The sequence below is a fragment of the Drosophila mojavensis genome, unplaced genomic scaffold (genome assembly GCF_018153725.1).
Source record: "Drosophila mojavensis isolate 15081-1352.22 unplaced genomic scaffold, ASM1815372v1 contig_36, whole genome shotgun sequence".
In the NCBI taxonomy this organism is placed as follows: domain Eukaryota; kingdom Metazoa; phylum Arthropoda; class Insecta; order Diptera; family Drosophilidae; genus Drosophila; species Drosophila mojavensis.
In genome coordinates, this window is record NW_025318858.1 from 18,804,385 (window position 1) to 18,818,350 (window position 13,966).

Sequence of the window (13,966 nt, forward strand, 5' to 3'; positions counted from 1 at the left end):
AACCAAATGTCGTTCGATATTGTTTATTAAATATCGGTATTTCGATATCAGCACGTCATTCCTGTCACACGATTATCATCTAATTTTCAGACATACTCAATTGTATTCATAAATAAAATACAAAAAATAATGTTGACTTGTATACTAAACTTCAAAAAATCTACACTTAAATGGAGTGTGATGTGAACAAAGCAAAGCCTATCATCAAATCAACAAAATGTATCGTGTGTGGGCACCGATCACATCTGACTGGCAGACAATTGTATCGTGTATGACCGCTACGGGGCTTAGGGTGAAAAATTTGGAATCGAAAAATAGCAACAAATAAATAAATGAAACTTTCAAGCAGATTTAAATGGAATACTAAGTAACGTTTATTACTACATAGCCAAGACAAGTGAAAATTATTGAGTGAAAAGTGCTGAGAGTTGCTGCCAGCAGCTGAGCTGCAGTGTAGCAACAAAAGTATTACTCGGCTCGTTAAATGGAAAGAGGCAAGGGCTGAGGTAGCTTCGATTTGTAATTCAATTACGGACTCACACACAAGCAGACGAAAAAGGCCGATATTGGATATGGTTTTCATACGTGATCCCTGTGGCATTGTGTGCCTGATTTTTACCTATGGTGCGGTTATCTACGCAGATTATGTGGTTATGCGCTGGATAATACTGGCAACAATGCCACTAAGGTATTTTGCCATTCATTCTATTAATGACTCCACTGTGTATACCTATATCTATACTATATATATATTCCTTCACTTTTAGTATTTGGGCACCCTTCCATGTTGTGCTCTTCAATACGGTTGTCTTCCTGCTAGGCATGTCGCATTTGAAAGCAGTTTTCTCAGATCCAGGCATTGTACCGCTGCCCGCCAATCGCTTAGACTTCTCCGATTTGCACACCACCAACAACAGCACCAAACAGATATCTGGCAATGGCCATGGTAGCGAATGGACAGTGTGCACACGCTGCGAGACTTATAGGCCACCACGAGCCCATCATTGTCGCATATGCAAGCGATGCATACGCCGCATGGATCATCATTGTCCATGGATTAATAATTGTGTGGGCGAACGCAATCAAAAGTACTTTCTGCAATTTCTCGTATATGTGGGTATTCTCTCCCTCTACTCTGTAGCGCTAATACTCGGCTCTTGGGTATCGCCGTGTACGGAATGCAGCCAAAATGTAATTGATACACAGCTGCGCATGTAAGTATGTCTCAAATCCAAAAGTTCGATAATATTAAAAAATGCCTTGTTTACTCAGGATTCATTCCATCGTTTTGCTGTTGGAGTCGGCGCTGTTTGGACTGTTTGTGACTGCCATCATGGTAGATCAGCTACACGCCATATTGTACGACGAGACGGCTGTCGAGGCGATACAGCAGAAGGGGGCATATCGACCTAATCGACGTAAATATCAACTGTTGGCCGATGTGTTTGGACGTGGACATCCGATGCTGTGGCTTCTGCCTTGCGCTAGTCTAAATCACGCCGCACGATATCACGACACACCGCTGCTCAGCCACGATGTTTAGAAGCCGTGTGATAAATTCTATTATTTTGTATGTATTATGTTTCTGTTCTATATGCGTGTGTGTGCGTGAGAGTCCCACAAAATCCATTGTTTTATGTTTTACGTATCTATGTATTTGTGTTTATATTTTTTTATCAAGAAAGCTATACCACCTACCCGGCTATTCCCCTTTCTCTTACCTTGACCCAAAGCTATGTATATGTATGTATATTTATATTTTGTTTATTTGTATATACTATATACAAACAAGATTCCAATATTTAATTAACACTTTAGTTAATAATTGATTGCATCAGTCGAGCCAAAACATACTCAACAGAAACTCAATATTTTTTTAAACAAAACTAGTTTTCCCATAGCATACGTAGCGATCAGATGTTTAGCTATATATAAATATATAAATGTGTGTAAAAAAAAAGCAAGTAAGCAAATCAAAAATAAGTACGACCTTCAAGCATTTAAGAGATCAAGAAATTCATATACCAAATAAACATTAACATTAATTGTGTGTGCGGTAATAGCTCGTATTATTTATAAGACCTAAACTAATTAGTTTGTTTGTAAGCAAAAAGCAGAGGAAGGAAAACTAATTGACTGTAATTTTTGTTTATTTGCTTAAATTTATATTTATTATTGTTTAATTTGAACGTATTGCTTTAATGGCAATTCAATTTTTGCTGGAATGACACTTGCAATTTTCTAACTGCAGCAATAAAACGTGAACACTAACTAGTCTGTACTGAAATGTATATTCTTTTTACATATGTATTAGCAAATTAATTGTACTGTTTATACGTTTTTATAAATTCCATATGAAAGTCGCCTTACATAATATCATGTTTTCCACTTTTATATTGTAAACTTTGAATTGCCCCAAAATGAAATGGCATGCGTCATTCCAGCATAATCAAGTGAAACTGATCTAATGAACGCCTTAATATGCAATTATGTGTAACACAGAATCCAATTTGAGAATTAAGCGAATTGTTTCTATTGAACAGGCAAATCTCTCGATGGTCTCAAGAAGCCACAAAAACCAATACATATGCGTATCTTCAACTATATGTGTATAGTTTTCAATAAATCTAATGATAAACATATGAATAAGTACAAACCGATTTGTTTCCGTCCTAGTTAGTCCGACTCACTGCGTCGGGAGGAGGACTCTCGAGGATGTCCTCCTATGAATGTGCTCTTCGTGTTGCAGGATCCTCATACACTCCTGCAGCAGCTCAATGGAAATGCAGCTCAGAGAGATTTCAAGTCCACGCTTATCATTTTCATCTGACATGTTAATTGTAGCGATTACGGAAAGATTTAAATTACTTCGGAGTAGCTACGTTGGTATTACTTGGCTCGGTCAGGGCTAAAGCAGCTTCGATTTGTAATTCAATTTCGGGCATACACTGACAGACACAAAAATATTGGATATGGTTTTCATACTTGATCCCTCTGGTATTATCTGCCTCATTGGTACCTATGGCGCCGTTATCTACGCAGATTATGTGGTCATTCAATGGATAATAATAACAGCAATGCCACTGAGGTATTTACTCTTCATTCTGCCGTATCTATCTATACCAACATATATTGTTCTTGTAGTATCTGGGCGCCCTTCCATGTTGTACTCTTCCATGCGATCGTGCTCCTGGTATTCTTATCCCATTCGAAAGCAGTCTTCACAGATCCAGGCATTGTACCGCTGACAACCAATCGCCCGGATTTCTCCGATTTACCATCTGGCGAGGGCCATGGCAGCGAATGGACTGTGTGCTCACATTGCAAGGCTCATAGACCACCACGCGCCCATCATTGTTCCACATGCCAGCGCTGCATACGACGCATGGATCATCATTGTCCATGGATTAATAATTGTGTGGGCGAAGGCAACCAAAAGTACTTTCTGCAATTTCTCTTCTATGTGGCTGTGCTCTCCTTCTACTCCGTAGCGCTAGTACTCGGCTCTTGGGTATCGCCGTGTACGGAATGCAATCAGATTGTAAAACAGACACAATGGTAAACCCAAAGCTAAGCAATGTATGTACATAATAATCTCACGTTTACTTAGGATGCATACCCTAATATTAATGTTTGAATCGGCGTTCTTTGGACTGTTTGTGAGCTTTATTTTGATGGATCAACTGCACGCCATATTGTACGATGAGACGGCGGTGGAGGCGATACAGCACAGAGGTTCATATCGGCCAAATCTACCTAAATATCAGCTGTTGACCGAAGTGTTTGGCCCCGGGCATCCGATATCGTGGCTACTGCCCTGCGCTAAGCTAAAGCATTCAGAACGCCATAAGCCATGTGTAGAAGACGTTTGATAAATTCCATTGAGTCTGTGTATGTGTGATAGTCCCACAATATTCATTGTCATTAGCGTTTTATGCATATATATTTTATCTATAAATTTCGGAAATAAATTAGCCTGACCGTCCAGGCATCGCTCTAACTTGTACCTTGACCCAGAGTTGGAATGATTTAATTGATATCCCCGCAGATCAATGAAGCGGAAAAAGTTTTAAGTCGGTTCGGCTGAGGCAGCTTCGATTTGTAAATCAAATACGAACTCTCAAACATACACAAACACAGACGATCGATATTGGATATGGTTTTCGTACGTGATCCCTGTGGCATTATCTGCCTGATTGCTACCTATGGCGCCGTTATCTATGCAGATTACGTGGTAATTTGCTGGATAATACCGGCAACAATGCCACTAAGGTATTTTCCCATTTATTCTGCTTTAACCATTAAACCTTCATATATTTTTCGTTCTTCTAGTATTGGGGTCTTACATGTTGTGCTCTTCAATACGGTTGTCTTCCTGCTAGGCATGTCGCATTCGAAAGCAGCTTTCTCAGATCCGGGCTTTGTATCGCTGCCCGCCAAGCGGCTTGACTTCTCCGATTCACACTCTGGCAATGGCCGTGGTACTGAATGGACTTTGTGCACGCTCTGCGAGATTTATAGGCCACCACAGGCCCATCATTGTACGATATGCCAGCGATGCATACGCCGCATGGATCATCATTGTCCGTGCATTAACAATTGTGTGGGCGAGTGCAATCAGAAGTACTTTCTACAGTTTCTCTTCTATGTGGGCATTCTCTGTCTCTACTCCGTGGCGCTGGTACTCGTCTCTTGGATATTTCCGTGCACGGAATGCAGTCTGAGTTTAATTGAGACCCAATTGTAAATCCAGACCTTAACTACTTCTGTAGATAATAATGCCTTGCTTACTTAGGATGCATACCATAGTTTTGATGATGGAATCGACTTTGTTTGGTCTGTTTGTGACCCTCATAATGCTGGATCAGCTGAACGTCATATTGTACGATGAGTCGGTGTTCGAGACGAGAGAGCAAAAGGGTGCATATTGGTCAAAAAGTCGTAGATATCAAATGTTGGCGAAAGTATTTGGCCCAGGGCATCCGATGCTTTGGCTTCTGCCCCGCGCTAGCCTAAATGACGCCACACGCAATCACGGCGCGGCGCTGCTCAGCCACGAAGTGTAGAAGCTGCGTCCTACAAATCCTTTATCTTATATGTTTCCTTCTGATGGTCCCAACGGCCGCCAAAATCAATACATGTGCGTATCTTCGACTATATGTGTATAGTTTTCAAAAAGTCTAATAATAAACATATGAATAAATACAAATTGCTTTGTTTCCACTCTAGTCCAGTTCGCTGCCCAGGCCCTCGACGCTGATTGTGAGCTGTTGGAGCGCCTGTCTGGCTACACTGCAGAGGATGCCCTCCTGGGAGTTTTGATCCTCGTGCTGGAGGATCGCCACACACTCCTTCAGCAGATCAATGGCATCCACGAGCTGCCCACGCAACTCACCGCCACTCAGTTTATTGGCTATGAAGCCGCTTTTGGCCAGCAGCACTAGCGGCACATGCAGCTCATAGAGATTCATTGCCCGTGCACGACTCAGGCCCGGCTCAAAGATGTTCAGCACACGCAACACATCACGGCAGAGAATCGCCTTGCGTTCCAGCAGCTGGTCTGTGAGCTGGACCATCTCGTAGCCCTGCACACGGCCGTACATCTCGATGAGCAGCTGGCGCAAACTGGTGGCAATGTAGTGCGATGGATGCAACAGGGATTTGTATTTGCGCAGCAAACGTTCCGCTTCCTCCAGACGCTTGGGACCCATGTCGAGAGCCTGCACAGCATTCACCTCGGCCTGCAGTGCGTCCACAATTTGCCGCACATCCTCGGCACTTGTGCTGTAATCGCACGACCGGCAGCTCCAACTGCTGTCCACGACTGCAAAGAGAGAAGGGGCACTGCTTAGTCACAGTATATATGTATATCGGAAATGTGTGAAAAGCAAATGGAATACCCGTTGGCTGCTTGGGCAGCAGCCAGCCCTCGGTGCACTGGCCACACTTCAGGCTGGAGAAATGTGTCTGCAGTTCGCTGGCATCCAGGCAACGTTCGCAGCTGCACACAAAGTATTTGCCCTCGCGCAGATGCGCCTGTCGCTGTGCTGTGCCGTCCAAGGTGTAGGTGTAGCTGTGCTGCAGCTGCTGGCCCTCTTCCAGGGCGACCATGGCACGCAAGCGAATCCTACAGGAAATGGAATGGAAGTTAAAAGCTGTTGACTACCGCGAGCTCCACTCACTTGTAGCCCTCGCTGGGATGAATGGTACGCGCCGTGTTCGGCACACAATTGTGGGCCAATATGCCCGTGTAGGGGAACAGGCAGCGCAAGGGGTAGCCCTGGCTGGTGCGTGCCTCGAATGCATTTACCTCCAGCACGCCCACCACCTGCATGATGAGCTCCTCACTGAAGCGGTCCGCCAGCTTGCACGGACCGCGCAGATATTGGGCAATATTCACACGGTCCGCATGCCAGACATCCGCATTCTCGCGCCGCTCCAGCTCATGATGCTCCATGGGCGCCACTTCATTTAGCCAACGCTCCGGCTGTGCCTCCTTCGCCAGCAGTACTCTACGACGGATATAAGTAAACGAAAAGGAATTTAATAAAAAAAAAAAAAAAACAAAATGTTGGCACTAGTCAAATGATAAATCAACTAAGATTATGCCTGGTTAGCTATAAATAAATTAGCAAACCTAATCCATTAAATACATATACATATATTATTATTATAAAGAAGAATAGAATCCACAAACAATTGTTTAACGGCACATGATCAGCTAACAGCTACTTAACAGCTGTTAATAGCTCTAGCCAACAGAATCAAATTACATTTTCCTTCAAGAGCCCGCCCGAGTATTCTATGGCTGATAGTTTCTGATCTACCACAAGTGCAGAACTTTTGCTGTAGCACATATGTAAATAAAACTCGATTTATGTGTGTCAAAAGTTGGCACTGCTTTTAGCATCTATTTTTGTGCACCTCAGTGGCATGATGCAGTCCAGCTGTGGCCAATATTTGCTGCCGGCTGACATCTCATAGAAACGCGCCCTTGCCGCCCTCAGCACGGAGCACTCCAGTTGCAGATGCTGATTCTCCTCCTCTTCCTCTCCGTCGCTGCAAGGGCCGCATAGGGGCCAGCCGCAAAGGGCACAACGTTCGTGGACTTCAGGTCTGTAGCAATTGAGGCACAGCACATATCCATTACATTTGGGACCCAGGGCAAAGGGCTGCTCCTCGATCAGCAGTTCGCCGCGCTTAACCGGCTCACTGGCCGTAAGATAGCGTCCGTAGATGGGACTCCATTCCACCGCCGTGCGATTGACATCGAGTGCTGGCGTCGCTGTCATAGTGGCTACTGACATGGACCGCGCTATGATGAGGTGCGCATAGCATCTTTTTTGTAAATATTTGTATAATTTGGCACAGACTCAAAGATGAACGGGCCCCGAGCAGCGAGCATTACCCTGCCAGCTGCTGATGCTGTCGGTTGGCGTTGTAGTTCTATTGTGATGTTTGCAACTGTCAAGATTTCTGTTTGGTTTTGAACGGCAGCGACTTGTGGCCCCCGCAGCCAACACCCCTTTGGCATCCACAAACTAACCTCAATGGTGTTATGCAATCCAATTGTGGACAGACGCCATCCTCGCTGACGTTGCCGGCGAATGTGACACGTGCCGCGGCAAAGACCTCGCACTCGCCACGGTGATCGGCTGCGTCATCCACACAGTTGCTGCATATTGGCCAGTCGCAGAGCTCGCAGCGATCCAGCGAATCGCCGTCTTCGCCAAACTGCAAATACCTGTAGCAGCCCAGGCAAACAATTCCACTGTCACGTTTTGGCCCATATGCAAAGGGCAGTTCCTCCACAACAACTTCGCCACTTTCCACTCGCTCCGATGTGGCCAGGCAGCGGCCGTAGACTGAGTCGTGTTCCAGGCGCGCTTTCAACATGACGTTTTCGCAGCCGCTCCCGCTCCCAAATGCAAGATTTATACTAAATTTATTTGTACATATAGAGAACGAGAGCTCTTAGTCTTTCAGAGAGCCTGCACTGTGGCTAAAAATAATATAAATAGTGAGTAGTCTGCTCACTGTATTGGAGGGGCAGATGCATTTCTATCTTTCTTTTGATAAATTATAATTCGTATATTGGAACTTTATTAAAACATTCATTAATTTAACATATTGTATAGCTCAAGAAGGGTTTCTATTTTAACTTTCAATGGGAAAACGATCACTGTTATGGCGCCAAAGATCACATTCAAAAAGTATCGATACTTATTGAACAAGACTGCCACTTCCCTCTTACGCGTGGTATGCAAATCATATAAAATACTTTTTAAAAATATCTGAGTCTAAGAAATAGGTGAAATTTAAAACATTTAAGTTTACATTTCATGTGCATGTAGAAAGAAATATTATTACAAACCAATAATCCATGTACTCTGCCACTAGTGGTTAGTTGCTCTGCAAATAGTTTGGTTTAGTATATACGCGTACAAAGCACAATCGCGTTTTTCTACATTTCTCGTTGGTCACACTGCTATTCAGTTGCAAATCAATTTTGTGGTGTACGTTGTGTGGTCGTGCTCGTCTTGTTCCTGCGTTTCGCATTACTTTAAAAGCTAATTCAACTTATCAAAAGTAAGTAGAACTTAACCAAGTCACTGTACAATTAAGCTCTTGTTAACAGTGAAGCCATATGCATGAAAATCCGTGAATGTATCTCGTTTTACGTTCTAAGTGATTTCATAACCTCGAAATGAACATTTTGCAAGTAGACACGAAGCCCTCATCCATATACAAACACACACACATACACGACACGCGGAAAGGGTTTCCCATCGTGTTTATACTGTTGTGTTAACTATTCTTAATATCTTTTAATTGATACTGCTGTTGTGACCATTCAAACGAATAAAGCAACCGGCACACACATACACAAAAACACTAATAGAAAAGAGTTTTACAGTTAGTTCGCAACGATGGCAGCTGCCGGCAACAGTGTTCTTTCCTGTTACGTAACAGACATATTGGCTGCACTGTGCTAAAATTTGTTTTGATAAAATGGGAATTAACCGTTTGGTCTCCTTCTAGTTGTATCACATGCATCTTTCTCAAGAGCTTTATCAATTTCAGCTTGTTAAACTTTTTCTATTTGCTTTATTATTGTTTTGTTTGCTTTTTTTGGCCGCTGGTCATGTGAGCACTAAGAGAAGCAATTTTTATATTTATTTGATTGCGGATGGGGGTGTGTAAGTGACGTCATAAAAAAAAATCGATTATTCGCTTGTTTTGTGGCACCTTTCAACTGGTGCAATTGGATATAAGATTAGTTTTGCTGGATAGTATTGCGTAATAGCTCACGCCCACAGCCCGCAGATGAAAACGCAGTTATGGCACACATTGACAACCGACTTAAGCAAATAATACTTTACTTTTCTAGCTACATACATACTAGTAATTTTCGAATGCATGTACCTTGGTAATTTCAAATACTAATTATTGTGTCAAGGTCGTAGCGCAATTTCGATTAGGGCTCACGAACTACCTGACCTGCTTAGTCCATACATATTTTATATATAAATGTATACTGAAATATTCAGATGCTCCACGCTGATGCCCTGTTACATCACAACATACATACATATTTCTTTGTCGTAAAATTTGCTCATAGTTTTTGCTAGAAGAATTCTTGTCTTCTCTTAGCCGGGAAAGCGCATGATTTCACACACCGTCTACTTTGCCTATGTTGTTGGTCATTTCCGCACCGTTTGGCCGCTGTCCAATCTAGCCAATAATATAAATCTTTCCCTGATTGTCGGCCTTTCATATTTTGACGCTGTTTTAGCACATGCACCATTATTACGGCCACCACTGTGAGTTGCTTGCGTTTGCATGGGGCGTCAGGTAGTGATGAGACCAAAGCAAAGATGTAACGTGTAGTTATTGGTATATACGTATATATAATGTACATACATATGTACATACATGTATGTGTATGTATGTCTGTCAAGTGGTCATTGAACGATTTGCTGTAATTAACAACAACAAAATGTAAACAGAGACATGAAATATGGTGCACAGTAGGCCGTATGGTAAGAAACTAATTTGCAAGTAATTAAAAAAGTTAAAATTTGTATAAAATTATATTATTAAAAATGGCTGATTATGGCAAGAATTATTGGACATACAATATTATAAAGAATAATTTTAGACGAAAAGAGGTAGGCTGCTGGTTGCTAACGGCGCTTTGTATATGTATGTATATTAATTTGTGTATGTTGAAATTGTTTGCAATCTGTTTCAATCGACTATGGCGCACTGTGCGTCATCAATTGCACGATCGCTCGCAGCTGCTTCGCACGCTCTTGCTCTTACTCGTCCAATCACAGCAGACGTGCGTTGACCCCCCATTCACACAGACACATACACACGCACAAGTACTTAAACATAGCAAAGCGGAGAGCTGATAGTTTGCAGTTTCTTTGCCAAATTTGGGCACACTTAACTTGTAGATGCACTTTTCATTGGCCGCAGTCCACCTTGAAATCGAATTTAATTGGACTTTCCTTTGATTTTGTGAAATTGACATTTAGCCAGAGTACAAAAAAAAAAAATTTGTTGTAAAGCTTTTTTTTCCTTTTGTGCGTTTATTTTTAAATTCAGCAAGAATGAAGAAGGGGAGCAAGTTGGATTTGATTCTATCCCTTCATTTCATTTGGAAATGGCAATAATAATATATGCAAGCGATTTAAATAGGTATTAACTATGACAATATTTGCTTACATGAAATATTTACTGCAGAAGAAGAGTGTTAGATAAGATAAAAGTTGCGAATTTAATCTGTACTTTCACGCAATCGTTGGCCCGACATATGAAATTTGTGAATTAATATACTCAATGCACGGCATATGAATTGTATTTACTAATATTATTTCACACTCAATAGATGGCTCCTCCATCATACAGCGATTTGGGCAAACAGGCTCGCGACATCTTCAGCAAAGGCTACAACTTTGGCCTGTGGAAGCTGGACCTGAAGACCAAGACATCGTCAGGCATTGAATTCAACACAGCTGGTCACTCGAACCAGGAATCGGGCAAGGTGTTTGGCTCCCTGGAAACCAAGTACAAGGTCAAGGATTATGGCCTTACTCTGACGGAGAAATGGAACACAGACAACACTCTGTTCACTGAGGTTGCTGTGCAGGATCAGCTGTTGGAGGGTCTCAAGCTGTCCCTCGAGGGCAATTTCGCACCACAGTCGGGCAACAAGAACGGCAAGTTCAAGGTTTCGTACGGTCATGAGAATGTCAAGGCCGATTCGGATGTCAACATTGACCTGAAGGGTCCCTTGATCAACGCATCTGCTGTGCTGGGCTACCAGGGCTGGTTGGCTGGCTATCAAACTGCCTTCGATACACAACAATCCAAGTTGACCACCAACAACTTTGCCCTCGGCTACTCCACCAAGGACTTTGTCCTGCACACAGCCGTGTAAGTACAAATTCGTCGATGTTTTTTTTTTAAATATTGTTTTTTTATTTGGATTTATTACTTTGGTAAATAGGAATGACGGCCAGGAATTCAGCGGCTCAATCTTCCAACGGACTTCCGATAAGTTGGATGTGGGTGTTCAGCTGTCGTGGGCCAGCGGCACCAGCAACACCAAGTTCTCGATTGGCGCCAAATATCAATTGGACGACGATGCCAGCGTGCGCGCCAAGGTCAACAATGCCAGCCAGGTGGGCTTGGGCTATCAACAGAAGTTGCGCGATGGCATCACCTTGACCCTGTCCACGCTTGTCGATGGCAAGAACTTCAATGCCGGTGGACACAAGATTGGCGTTGGCCTCGAATTGGAAGCCTAAGTTAGTTCCAGATGAAAAGCTGAATGCGCTGCCAGCAATATGCATACAGTACTAAACACACCAACAGCAAATAGTAACATCAATAACATTACAACAGCAACAAGAGAAACAAATTGAAAGTGTAACAACAATAAAACACAGAAAAAACAAAACAACAAAATTACACTACACGAATCTTCATGTTTAGCAAAGCATTTGCCAACATTTGCTGCGGCCCCGGATCAGATTGTAGTCCGTTCGATCGTTGGACGTAGTCTCGTTTAGTGCATAGCTAAGTACATATTTATTGTTGGCAAACAGTGAAATACATAATTTACCTATTAAAAAACAAAAACAACAAAAAACAAAGTGTAAAAAAAGCTCGGCATTATTTCTGCACAGAGAGTGAGTAATGAACAGCACCAGATAGAATGAAAGCAACCTTTGTCAAATAAATACAATAACACTAGTAGTGTGCATTTAAAACTAAAATACTTTATTTTCTAATGCGATTATAGCTATAGCCTGTGTCTGCCTATCGGCGATATCGAAAGCTGTTATCGATGCTTGCTCGCTTGCTCAGTAATCAATTCCGTTGTTAGTGGGCGGGAATAGAGCCTCAGCCGTTTCATGTTTGATTGTTTCCACTGAGTTTTGAAAGTTGTGAAAAGTGTATTTCTTTAGATGGGTAAATATTAGTACTGTTAAGCGTAGCCGTAGCATACGTTGCCTCACAATTCACTTGATTTTATTCTACAACGACTAACAATTCAGTGCTCAATCATTTTCATATTCAAAGAAATTCTGGTGATACAACACAGCTGTAAAAAAATTTTGAAACCGTATAATACGCTTGAATTATACAAATTATTTATTTGGCCAAAAATGGCGCCGCCTGTTTATGCTGATTTGGGCAAACTGGCCCGCGATTTGTTCAAGCGTGGTTATCATCCTGGCCTATGGCAGCTCGACTGCAAAACTATGACTAGCTCTGGCATCGAGTTCTTTACGACTGGCTTTGCCAGCCAGGATGCCAGCAAAGTGATGGGCTCTTTGCAAAGCAAATATAATATTGAGGATTATGGGATTACGCTCACCGAACGATGGAACACGGATAATCTACTCTATGGCGAAATTGCACACAAAGATAAGTTGCTTGAGGGCCTCTTGCTCGCATTGGAGGGCCGTTTTCAACCATCATCAGGGTGCGTATTCTCAGAATCCACTGAAAGTTGATTCAATTACTATACCAAATGTATTATTGCTTATATAGCGATAAAAGTGGCAAATTTTTGGCAAGATATGCCCAAGACTTTTTCAACATACTAGGTAAATGTGATATCAAGAGTGATCCCATAATTGGTCTGTCTTTGGTGGTGGGCGACAAGGGGTTCTTGGCCGGCGCTTCGACTGACGTCGATATAAACGCCGAAAATGTGCATTGGAGTGTTGCCCTGGGCTGGACCAATGACCAGACAACCTTGCATGGCGAACTGTAAGTGCAGAGTAAACAATTTGATTTCAATAATCAAATATATATGTATATAAAGACACTAAAAAAAAAACTCTTCAACTCTGTTAAAGAATTAATGCTAAAGGCTGGCTGGTCTCGCTGTTCCATAAGGCAACTGATCAAATAGACGCCGCTATTGAGCTCAGCCAGCCTGCCACGCGAACGGAGGTTGAAGACTCACTATTTAAAGATATCAATGCTGGCATAGGCATGGTCTATCGTTTGGAAGGTGATGCGCTGATTCGTGCCAAAATTAACAGTAATGCCGAACTAGGCCTGGGCTTTCAGCAGAAGTTGCGTGATGGCATCACCATGTCCATATCGACGGTGCTCGATTGCAAGCACTTCACCGATGGCGATCACAAATTCGGCGTTGGCCTCTCCTTGGAGTGTTAAGAGCAGTTGTCCATATCACTATCACATTTGTTGCTTTCATTGAATTTGTGATTAGTTGTTAAACGTTCAACTCTTGTTAGTAATTGTGTCCTGCCTAAAAAAATTTATTCATACATAAAGGTGTGAAAATTGAATTAAATAAATTCATATATTAATATTTTTTGGATTACTATCAATATGAGATCAATTGATCAATTAAAGAAATCATAAAATGCACATAAATCTATATTTAACTTGAAATATATTTGGATACTTGCTT

General features: G+C 42.3%; 6 protein-coding genes across 9 annotated transcripts; 5 read left to right on the top strand and 1 right to left on the bottom strand.

Annotated features, from left to right (window-relative positions):
* The first annotated feature begins 255 nt into the window (after positions 1-255).
* LOC6577270 (palmitoyltransferase ZDHHC3) lies at positions 256-2,656 on the top strand. The gene is made up of 4 exons (XM_002003201.4): positions 256-688; positions 768-1,214; positions 1,273-1,570; positions 2,544-2,656. Exons 1-3 carry the CDS (start codon positions 573-575, stop codon positions 1,541-1,543), a joined length of 834 nt encoding a protein of 277 aa, XP_002003237.1. The 5' UTR covers positions 256-572; the 3' UTR covers positions 1,544-1,570; positions 2,544-2,656.
* A 48-nt stretch (positions 2,657-2,704) lies between these two features.
* On the top strand, positions 2,705-4,006 carry LOC6577271 (palmitoyltransferase ZDHHC3). Its single transcript, XM_002003202.4, has 3 exons — positions 2,705-3,088; positions 3,145-3,558; positions 3,611-4,006. The coding sequence occupies exons 1-3, from the start codon at positions 2,973-2,975 to the stop codon at positions 3,870-3,872; spliced, it is 792 nt and encodes a 263-aa protein (XP_002003238.2). The 5' UTR covers positions 2,705-2,972; the 3' UTR covers positions 3,873-4,006.
* An 83-nt stretch (positions 4,007-4,089) lies between these two features.
* LOC122756697 (palmitoyltransferase ZDHHC3-like) lies at positions 4,090-6,581 on the top strand. Of its 3 annotated transcripts, XR_006357247.1 has the most exons (4): positions 4,090-4,272; positions 4,333-4,743; positions 4,796-5,140; positions 5,230-6,581. XR_006357247.1 is itself a non-coding variant. In XM_015165603.3 (3 exons), the coding sequence occupies exons 1-3, from the start codon at positions 4,157-4,159 to the stop codon at positions 5,064-5,066; spliced, it is 798 nt and encodes a 265-aa protein (XP_015021089.1). In that variant the 5' UTR covers positions 4,090-4,156; the 3' UTR covers positions 5,067-5,209. The 3 variants fall into 3 exon arrangements, 2 of the variants coding, with proteins under 2 accessions (XP_015021089.1, XP_043864901.1); XM_015165603.3 differs by lacking the exon at positions 5,230-6,581 and having other exon boundaries at positions 4,796-5,209; XM_044008966.1 differs by lacking the exon at positions 5,230-6,581 and having other exon boundaries at positions 4,810-4,902.
* On the bottom strand, positions 5,146-8,300 carry LOC6577272 (SET domain-containing protein SmydA-8). Of its 2 annotated transcripts, none has more exons than XM_015165604.3 (4): positions 7,547-8,300; positions 6,183-6,512; positions 5,901-6,127; positions 5,146-5,824 (listed from the first exon to the last, which is right to left on the bottom strand). In XM_015165604.3, exons 1-4 carry the CDS (start codon positions 7,894-7,896, stop codon positions 5,226-5,228), a joined length of 1,506 nt encoding a protein of 501 aa, XP_015021090.1. In that variant the 5' UTR covers positions 7,897-8,300; the 3' UTR covers positions 5,146-5,225. The 2 variants fall into 2 exon arrangements, with proteins under 2 accessions (XP_015021090.1, XP_002003239.2); XM_002003203.4 differs by lacking the exon at positions 7,547-8,300 and adding an exon at positions 6,925-7,520.
* A 185-nt stretch (positions 8,301-8,485) lies between these two features.
* LOC6577274 (voltage-dependent anion-selective channel) lies at positions 8,486-12,290 on the top strand. The gene is made up of 3 exons (XM_015165606.3): positions 8,486-8,589; positions 10,898-11,445; positions 11,519-12,290. The coding sequence occupies exons 2-3, from the start codon at positions 10,898-10,900 to the stop codon at positions 11,817-11,819; spliced, it is 849 nt and encodes a 282-aa protein (XP_015021092.1). The 5' UTR covers positions 8,486-8,589; the 3' UTR covers positions 11,820-12,290.
* Positions 12,291-12,511: 221 nt separating this feature from the next.
* On the top strand, positions 12,512-13,864 carry LOC6577275 (voltage-dependent anion-selective channel). The gene is made up of 3 exons (XM_002003206.4): positions 12,512-13,003; positions 13,072-13,293; positions 13,383-13,864. Exons 1-3 carry the CDS (start codon positions 12,684-12,686, stop codon positions 13,705-13,707), a joined length of 867 nt encoding a protein of 288 aa, XP_002003242.1. The 5' UTR covers positions 12,512-12,683; the 3' UTR covers positions 13,708-13,864.
* The last annotated feature ends 102 nt before the right edge of the window (positions 13,865-13,966 follow it).

Excerpts from the sequence above, each read along its gene's own strand:
- LOC6577270 (XM_002003201.4), top strand. The coding sequence starts at position 573 with ATGGTTTTCATACGTGATCCCTGTGGCATTGTGTGCCTGATTTTTACC. Across the intron at positions 689-767 it reads CTGGCAACAATGCCACTAAG|TATTTGGGCACCCTTCCATG; the intron begins GTATTTTGCCAT and ends CTTCACTTTTAG. Across the intron at positions 1,215-1,272 it reads ATTGATACACAGCTGCGCAT|GATTCATTCCATCGTTTTGC; the intron begins GTAAGTATGTCT and ends TTGTTTACTCAG.
- LOC6577271 (XM_002003202.4), top strand. The coding sequence starts at position 2,973 with ATGGTTTTCATACTTGATCCCTCTGGTATTATCTGCCTCATTGGTACC. Across the intron at positions 3,089-3,144 it reads ATAACAGCAATGCCACTGAG|TATCTGGGCGCCCTTCCATG; the intron begins GTATTTACTCTT and ends TTGTTCTTGTAG. Across the intron at positions 3,559-3,610 it reads ATTGTAAAACAGACACAATG|GATGCATACCCTAATATTAA; the intron begins GTAAACCCAAAG and ends ACGTTTACTTAG.
- LOC122756697 (XM_015165603.3), top strand. The coding sequence starts at position 4,157 with ATGGTTTTCGTACGTGATCCCTGTGGCATTATCTGCCTGATTGCTACC. Across the intron at positions 4,273-4,332 it reads CCGGCAACAATGCCACTAAG|TATTGGGGTCTTACATGTTG; the intron begins GTATTTTCCCAT and ends TCGTTCTTCTAG. Across the intron at positions 4,744-4,795 it reads AGTTTAATTGAGACCCAATT|GATGCATACCATAGTTTTGA; the intron begins GTAAATCCAGAC and ends TTGCTTACTTAG.
- LOC6577272 (XM_002003203.4), bottom strand. The coding sequence starts at position 7,307 with ATGTCAGTAGCCACTATGACAGCGACGCCAGCACTCGATGTCAATCGC. Across the intron at positions 6,513-6,924 it reads GACTGCATCATGCCACTGAG|AGTACTGCTGGCGAAGGAGG; the intron begins GTGCACAAAAAT and ends TATCCGTCGTAG. Across the intron at positions 6,128-6,182 it reads CATCCCAGCGAGGGCTACAA|GATTCGCTTGCGTGCCATGG; the intron begins GTGAGTGGAGCT and ends CATTTCCTGTAG.
- LOC6577274 (XM_015165606.3), top strand. The coding sequence starts at position 10,898 with ATGGCTCCTCCATCATACAGCGATTTGGGCAAACAGGCTCGCGACATC. Across the intron at positions 11,446-11,518 it reads TTTGTCCTGCACACAGCCGT|GAATGACGGCCAGGAATTCA; the intron begins GTAAGTACAAAT and ends TTTGGTAAATAG.
- LOC6577275 (XM_002003206.4), top strand. The coding sequence starts at position 12,684 with ATGGCGCCGCCTGTTTATGCTGATTTGGGCAAACTGGCCCGCGATTTG. Across the intron at positions 13,004-13,071 it reads CGTTTTCAACCATCATCAGG|CGATAAAAGTGGCAAATTTT; the intron begins GTGCGTATTCTC and ends TTGCTTATATAG. Across the intron at positions 13,294-13,382 it reads ACAACCTTGCATGGCGAACT|AATTAATGCTAAAGGCTGGC; the intron begins GTAAGTGCAGAG and ends ACTCTGTTAAAG.